At 43.1% G+C, this 8,487-nt stretch overlaps 1 protein-coding gene across 1 annotated transcript; it reads left to right on the top strand.

The window, feature by feature from the left end:
- Window positions 1–44: 44 nt before the first annotated feature.
- LOC117303389 lies at window positions 45–8,487 on the top strand. The gene is made up of 8 exons (XM_033787568.1): window positions 45–77; window positions 945–1,128; window positions 1,398–1,580; window positions 2,075–2,187; window positions 2,823–3,020; window positions 3,388–3,502; window positions 4,209–4,307; window positions 5,171–8,487. Exons 1-8 carry the CDS (start codon window positions 45–47, stop codon window positions 7,924–7,926), a joined length of 3,681 nt encoding a protein of 1,226 aa, XP_033643459.1. The 3' UTR covers window positions 7,927–8,487.

Consider the following 8,487-nt stretch of genomic DNA (forward strand, 5'->3'; position numbering starts at 1 on the left):
GTTAATTGAAGGACACCAAATTGAGTCATTCGTAAACACGCAAAATGGCCGATGAGGACGTGCAAGTAATTTATAAGGTGGGTGTGATCTCTCAATTTGTTGGATTTGTTCTTTGATTTTGTAGATGTAAATGACGTTTTCCGATTAAGGGACATCTTCAGTTGCACTCTCCTATGTTTATTTTACGACAGTGAGATTTTAAGTGGGTAAAAACGAGGGAGATCTGGACGTTTTAGAAAACGGATTTCCCCAAGCGAATTGCCAAGTCTAATTTTATGACAATAAAATATGACTCTTCTTTTCTTTTGCTTTCATTCATTGACAAGTGTGAGGTAAGTCAGTTTTTTTTAAACGACCTCCATAGTTTCACTTTCGATCGTCGGGCATACAACACACGCCGGATGTCTGTCTCAGTTTTGTCTTTCATATCTCTATTCTCTGTATTAACTATTCTTAGGGTTAGGAAAAGGAAAAGGAAGGGAGTTGGATACAATTACAACAATTGTTGTATCGGATAACTTTCCGTATGGCGCCACCACCTTTTCACTCATTTTTTTACAAAAAGGGATATCTCATTGAGGTAAATTAGATACTATATTATTTCATATCGAATGAAAAAGTGGTGGCGCTATACGGAAACTTTTCCTCAAATTCCAGCCTCCAGTTCTCTCGCAATCATTCTTAATTATGTTTGCCATTAATTCTTTTTTTTATGGCAATAAATTATGGCAATAAAAACTGACTTGTTCAAAGTACGACAGCTTTCAATATTTAATACATAATAAGCCTTTTGGGAATCATTTTACTTTTTAGTTTGATTCTACCCCCATGATGATGAGTGAACCCCAGACCCAACCCTCAAAACAAACTTTCTAGTACAGTGAAACTTTTTTATCCCCCAAATTGGACTTCCTGACTTCTTATTCTTCTTTTACATAAACTAGGGATGGCTTCGAAAGTCCATCACCGCCGAAACAAAGAAGAAGAGTTTTTTGAATCGACAAAGTAGTACCTTGAAGAAGCGTTACTTTGTCTTGCTACGCCAAGCTGATGAAGAAGATGGAGAGGAGTGCGCATTTCTGTACACGTATGACAAAGAACCAGCCACTGAGTCAGAGGCACCCAAGGGTAACTCTCTTATTTCATTTGTATCCATATTAGCCACAAAAAGCAGAGTTTAACATTAGTTACCTTTTCTCTGTTTTCCCACCTTTGATTTTAAATTGTCCTTTTTGTTTCCAACTTGTTGTGGTTACACTAGCCCCTTCCCTCTGACCCCATTAGTCTCAAATTCGTTGATTCATTCCTTGCTTTTTCTGAGTGCTTTCTGCCCCTCTCTCCTTCATTTTTTCCCCATTTAACTTCTTACATCTTTGAATATTTTTTCAACTTTGCAGCTAAGCTTAAACTCTCCCCACACTATCGGGTTGATAAGAAACATGATGCTACAGGCAAGTGCTTCACCTTTGAGGTCCGTACCCCAGACGAGTCATACCGGCTCCAGTCTGAGACGGAGACCAACATGGACCTGTGGGTTTTCTATCTTCAGATACAAACAAAACTGATGCAGGAGTTTCCAGGTTTGTGGTTTTTTTTTAGCATAGGTGAAAGACAGGGAAAGAAACCACAGTGTTAAATTGTTTTGTATGGTATTATTATATTGGGACTTTTTAGAGCTTCCAGAGCAATAGTTTTTCTCTGTCAATACCTTTGTCACGATCAAACCCTGACTTAACTCAGGAAAAGCAACAAAGATTCTCACAAAAGTATACTCGCCAGGGGCAGGGAGATAAGAAACAATAAATTATAGGAATGTTGTTGTCCCTGTGACCAGCGCACTTTTAAGTAAAGGGCATTGATACATAATTGTAAAAAGCACAATGTAATGTAAGAACTAGTTAATTGTTATTATAATATCAACATTTATAAAGCGCCCTAATCATGGCGGCATGTCCTCTAGGGCGCTGAACAAAGTTATCAAAAAGAAATTAAAACAAAAATTTGTGATTACTTTTTCAAACTCTAGGTAATAGATGCCATTTTAAATCTTAATCCTATGTTTGTTATATTGAAGGATACTGCTTCGAGGTGACGCCGGATGAATCTGATCCGATGCGGAGGATTGGAGCAAAGGGCTCCAAATGCCTGCTACACATTTCCAAATGGGGTCTGACTCTTGCACTCAAGGTAGGTACCCTGAAGGGAAGGTGGTCAGTTAGCTTGTTTAACAGAACTCAAAAAAAAAATCTTACAGATGAATTTTGAAGGGTTTAGGTTGGTTAGGGCTGTAACCACAGAATTATGTGTTTTGTAGTGCGCTATAGACGATGTGGTCTGTGACATCACATGTTTACAAAAGAGCCACAGAGCCTGGACTTCCTGCAGGCAGGATTTGTACACAACCTAATGGAAGAAAACTTAAAATCTTATATTTTATGGAGATTGCACTGTCTTGTTCTTATCAACTTTTGATATGATGAAAGGGGGCACATCTCAAAACTTGTCCAGCTTTTACTTTAATAATTCTTTTATTTGTGTGAAAATTAATACACAAAATGTCAACTTAACCAAATGACCTGTGCAGTATTGTGCCTGCCAGAATACTGAAAGAATGTACAAGGTCACACTTATTTTGAACAAAGTTCACATAGTCTAGGCCAATAGCCACTGAAAACTGTTTCATAGTGCACTGTAACAGCATAATTCTGTGTTTTGTCAGTTTGTAGTGCATTGTAACCACATAACTATGTAGTAAGCAACAACACAGAGATAAACTGTACTCTGATGTTGCTGCTATTGCTTCCATTTTATTCTCTTCACAGAGAACCAGATCTCTCCTTGCCCAATGGCCCCTGAAGAGCATTCGCATTTTTGAGAGCTCCGAGACGGGCGCTTTCTCTGTTGATGCAGGACGCAGCGCCCCCATGGGCGAGGCACGCTACCTTTTCGGCACAAAACCCTGCGAGGATGGACAGATGTATGACCTGTTGGATGCCTTCACAACAGAAATGCAGGCACAGGTGAGAGAATGTCAACCCAATATGAACAAGGGTCCAATTTCTCAAATTTGCTTACTGTTAAGCAGCACTATGAAATTAGTCCCTGGTGAGTGTTTTGGTTGTTATACTACACATGGGTCATCTTCATAGTGCTGCTTAATATCAAGCAAATGTTTCTGCTAACTTAAGCAGAAAATTTTGCTGAAGTGTAAGCCTATTTCACAGCAAGAAAATTAGGCAGCCAGCTTGTCGTTCACCATTTATTTCAATTCAATTCATCAACATTTATTTCCACCATGGATAATCACTACAGAAAGAAAGAAAAAAAATTGATTTGCATGTTTACGTCATATTTTTCATACAATAAGTCTCTTTGCTCCCTCCATAGAGGAATGTTGGAAGCATGGATCCTGACCAGCCGGCCACGGACGAGGAGGTTGTGCAGGAATATGAACGACTCCGACTTGCCACATTTGGTCTCCTTAACCGAAGGACCGCCTCGGGTATGTACTCATAAATACTAAATAGTTCGCCATTTTCGCATAGTGTTCGCATAAAGTTGGGCATCCTCTGCAATTAGAAATAACAAACAATTGTCTTTATCTAATTTGCAACTTTTATATCTTTTCTTTGGTTGAAACAAATAATCTTAACAAGATATGTTTTAACAGATGAGGTATATCTTTACCTATGATGTAATGTGTGTGTTTTGTGAATAATTTGCCGTGTCAATCTGGGTGTTTGTTTTTTAACTCACATATATTTTATCAAGTATAAAACCCAAAGGGGAAACTGACTTGGTAAACTTCAAATAAATTTGGGTTGATCAAAGACAAATTCAGTGAAAAAAAAACCTGACTAAATATTGACGGCAGTTACAGGTTGAATGGCTTCTGACTAGCACACAAACAAATATGGTGATAAAATTGGGAGAGCACCAACATAGGGCTAGATAATTCGGTAGGTAGAGAACAGGCTTGTTAATCCGGAGGTCACAGGTTCAAGTCTGGCTCCCGTCAATTTGTCTTTGTTCAACCCAGAAGCTACCCCCTTCACCCACCGTTAAATCAATCCAACTGCCATTTCCTGATTTGATGTTTCTTCAAGCTTTTTAGAAAAAAAAAAAAAAAAATCTAACCACTGCTAACAGTTTTTCACCCTCTTCCTCCCCACCACATCTTGCACCGTGTTTCCTCTTCTCTTAAGCAGTGCTGAGTTCAGGGACCCCGTCAGCCAGTGCGGCTGTCCCTGTCCCACACAGTAGAGGGGCTACCGAGGGATATGATCGCTTGCACAGGGCACAAGAAGGTGTGTACAGAAAAAGAACAAATGATTTGGGAGTACAATGTGTATTCATTTTGGTTTTTACCGGTATAGACCATGTGACCCATGTTTACATTCAAACCGCCCTCTGCTGACAAAACACTGTATATGTCATGTTTCACCGGGCAAAAAGTCGCGTAGTCATGGTAAGATTGCATTCACTTTCTAGCTGGCTGCCAAAACACAAAGGTTTTGCCTGGCGGTATGCGCGTGAATGATGTATGGTTTTTGAGTGCGTCAGAGGTCACATCATCTATACATCGATGTGTGTTAGCACTTAACACATTCGCCACTTCGTGAAAATGAGCACACTCCCACGAATGTGCACAAAGAGACAATTTTATATACTAGGGCATCAGACTTAACAGTGGGAACACTTCCTTAAAAAGGGGTACTAAGTTTTCCAGAGGGAAAACAAAAACAAAAGCAAACTTAAAAATAAAGATGATGTTGACTACTTGAGTTTCGATGCTTTGGTATTCTTGGGAAAGAAAACAAGAAAATTTCTCTGCTTTCTCTGTTAAAATGCAAACAGCCGATGCTGTACTATTACTGTGTGCTTTGCTGTGCATTGCAATTAGCTTTGTAGACATTGTGTGAAGGGTAGATTGTTGGCTCACTTAAACTTCTTGTAGATAGAGGTTTTTTGCCCACTTCCACTATCAATTGGTAAAACTCAATTTGTCCTTCGACCCTTTTTAAGCACTGCACATTGCAATCTCTTCACAATTGTTAAGTTTCCTTAATTAACCTCCTCTTCTTCTTGAAGTATAGACTTTAGGGCCTGTTAAATCTTAAAGGGTCAATACTAAGATTTAACTTCATTCTTATTTTTCATTCTTCATTAGTTGCACATCAGCAAATGGAGAGGCCCCCTGCGCCAGGTCCACGGTCACATGGCATTCAAATCCGGAACAATCATCCTCAAGCACTTCCAAGAGGGGCCGGCCCACCACTTCCTCCGAGACAAGAGGGCATCAGGAAGAGCCCCTCTTCCAGTTTTCAACGATCTTACTCCGAACGCAGAGACGGGCAGAGTTTAGAAAGACACGAGTACCCGTTCCCGGAAAGCCTGAAGACTCCACCATCAAGCTTCCAGAGATCTTACTCAGAACGTGCACGGAGTTTGGAAGGAAGCGCAGAAAGCGCTGGGTACCCCGCCCAAGACTGCGGGCCCTATGCTGTCATGAAGGCTTCCGAAACCCCGCCAAGTGGGGTCAGAGTTCACCGGGCGTCTGAAGGAGACATACTTCAGGGAGTGAGAGGCGCTGAATTCCCCAGGAATGTCGTCGCAACGGATAAATTCAAGCGGATGGTGAGCAATCCCGGCACCGGCATGACGGAGTACGAGATGATGGCCATTCGTCTCGGGCAAAACCCCTACCAAAACTCTGGGGTCTCGCTGTTGCCCAACAGTTACGAGAACACGCCCTTAATCAGCCCCAGCCCACAAAATATGCCGACTGGTTTCGGAAACCTTGGATTTGTCACTTCTCCCCAGAGTGTTGAATCCGGTGGTCGGCTGCCACAGCAAAGATACCAGACCCCAAACAGTGTAGCTGTCGATGTCCACGCCGATCAAACTGACAAACATCAACCGATCAGACATTCATATTTTCAACACCAGTTCAGGGACAGTAATTCAGGTGCAACTGCTCCCCGGGGGCCTGAAGTAGGAGCACAGAGAAGACCCCTGTCTGATCTTCCAGGTTATGCCGTGATGAAGGATGGAACGTTAGGGTCTCATCAGTATCAGGAGGTACGTTTATGGCAGAGACCAACAACCCTTCGTAGGTCCATGTCTGTTGGTCACCTGTTCAGGAGCCCCTCAGTAAGCAGCTCGATCTCATCAGTGTTCTCTGTAGGATCACCAATGCTTGGATCTCTCGACTTGGCAGTTTCCTTACGAAGGGGTACGAGGGCTCCTACCTGGATGGCTAACAGGGAGTTACCCTCCCCGCCGCCACCCGGCACATTCACGCCCGAATTCAACACGTACTGTGGGTCCCCTCGAGCAGTCCACCCACCATTTGCTGACTTCAGTACTCTGAACGATAACCCTACACCTTATGAGGACTTCAAAGGGAACAGGAGTTCATTCAACAACAACAACCAAAGACGATCTGTGCTGTCGGCGAGCGAGGTACAGGGGCAGCTCTCCGAAGTAGCGTCTGAAAGATCCGCAAGAGAGAAGCAGGAGAATGAAGATGGATATTTAGAGCCTGTGATCAAGATAAAGAGGTCTAGGTCTGAAGGTGACATCCTGGATGCTATACAGACAGATGACGATCAGAGTGCATCTCCGAGAGGTAAAAAAGCACACTCCCGATCCCGCAAAGCAAGAGGTATCTTTGCCACCCTGAGGAAAAGAACTAAGTCAAATACAGAAGGAGCAGTTACGAGTGGTGGTGGCACTGCAGTAGCAGAGCCTGAACAAGAACCCTCCAGATCAACTAACACTTCTGTTATGAAGCGCTCACAGTCAATTCCAGATATCCTCGATGAGGGTCCACCATTGTTTCCCCAACCATACAAGCGCAGTCCCAATGTCTCCGGTGTGAAACCTGCTAGTCACTCAAGCGTTGGCACATCGCAGAAGTGGCGAAAGTTTGACCTTCCAAAGATCTTTCGGTCGAGTGGCAAGACTGAAGCCAGAGAGGATGTAGAAGGTGAGGGTAAGAATGACGGCAAGACGGAGAGGAGGACAAGCAAGTCTTCCCTGACTGATGTTCAGTCACCACCGAAGGCACAGGTTGGTCCTGTACCCTTCATCAAAGGAAATATTGTTGCATCTGAGAAGGCAAAATCGTTTGTGAAAGTTCGCTCTAAGGCTAGTCCCATCATAGCCTCCAACCCAAGAATGGTACCCTCATCTCCTGTGGATATGGGTGTCCCAAGAATGCACTCTCCGAATCCAGGAGCAACACCTGTTCTGTCTCAAGTCGGATTGGCCAACAAGGAAAGACTCCGTGAGGTCATCAATCGACCCCTACCGAGCCCGCCAACAGGTAATGGCTCAAAAAAGACGCAAGTGAAGCAGTTTTCACCCGTTACGAAGCAAGGTAGCCCAGATGTGAGCAGGCCAGCCATTCCCCAAGTAAAGCGCAACAGTAAAAAAAAAACTCCTCCCCCTCCCCCGCCCCGTAATCTGGTGCAATCGTCCTTGCCTGCCCCGCCCCAGAACATGGTACAATCGTCCCCGCTTGCCCCTCCATATAACGTGGTGCAATCCTCGCCCCCTGTCCCGCCGCGTAGCCTGGTGCAATCCTCGCCTGACTGCGCCTCGCTCAAATCTTCCCGGACAAACTCCAATGCCTCGGATTATGAGAACACTGTGACGGTGGACAGACGCCTGTCCGGATCGTCTCAACTCGCAAAGTCCTCCTCTTTTTCTGATCGGAGCCTCGGGAGATCGTCACTGGACAACGTGTCTCTACGCTCCTCGCGTACAAACTCCAATGGCTCACAGTACGAGAACACCAGCTTCGGATCACTGCCAGCCGAAGAGGACATTTCCCACAGTCAAACCCGACGTCTTTCAAGTAGAAACTCAGGAGTTTCACTGAACAACACCGAACAAGATGTAGCGGACACTTTTCTGTAGCGGATACTTTTCTGTAAGGTAAGCTTTTACTTTCAGTATTATGGGAACAAACTTTCATCACTGTTTCAAACATGCATCTAGACTTGTGTTGGAAAGTTCTACAAATGTGTTTCAACTGTTCTCGTGAATTAGGACAAAATGTTAAGTTTAGGTTAACTTTCTACAAATTTGCAAAAAATAGTTGAGGGCTCTATGTTTTGACCCTAGCAGAGTCATGCTAGAAGTCTACAGTGGATATGGAAAGACTCTGCGAGGGTCAACAAGGCGGGTGATTAATAATTGTTTCCATGGTTGGTTAGCAGTTTGCAACAGCTTATAAAATACTATTTTCTTGTTACATATATTTATAAATTTTATGCTGGGCATGGAGTTTCGCGCATATCGAAAATGAGAAGGCAAGTCTAATTTCAAGTACATTTCAGTACATTACAGTACTTTAGGACAATGTTTATTAAACAAAATTATTTACTTTCTTGCCTTTGGTAAGAAAACCTACTTTTGAATTCAGGGTCTATCCTTGTCTAAAAAGTTGCACATAGCAAGCAGGCCTTGCGCTTTCTT

Source organism: Asterias rubens, chromosome 19 (assembly GCF_902459465.1).
Source record: "Asterias rubens chromosome 19, eAstRub1.3, whole genome shotgun sequence".
Taxonomy (NCBI): domain Eukaryota; kingdom Metazoa; phylum Echinodermata; class Asteroidea; order Forcipulatida; family Asteriidae; genus Asterias; species Asterias rubens.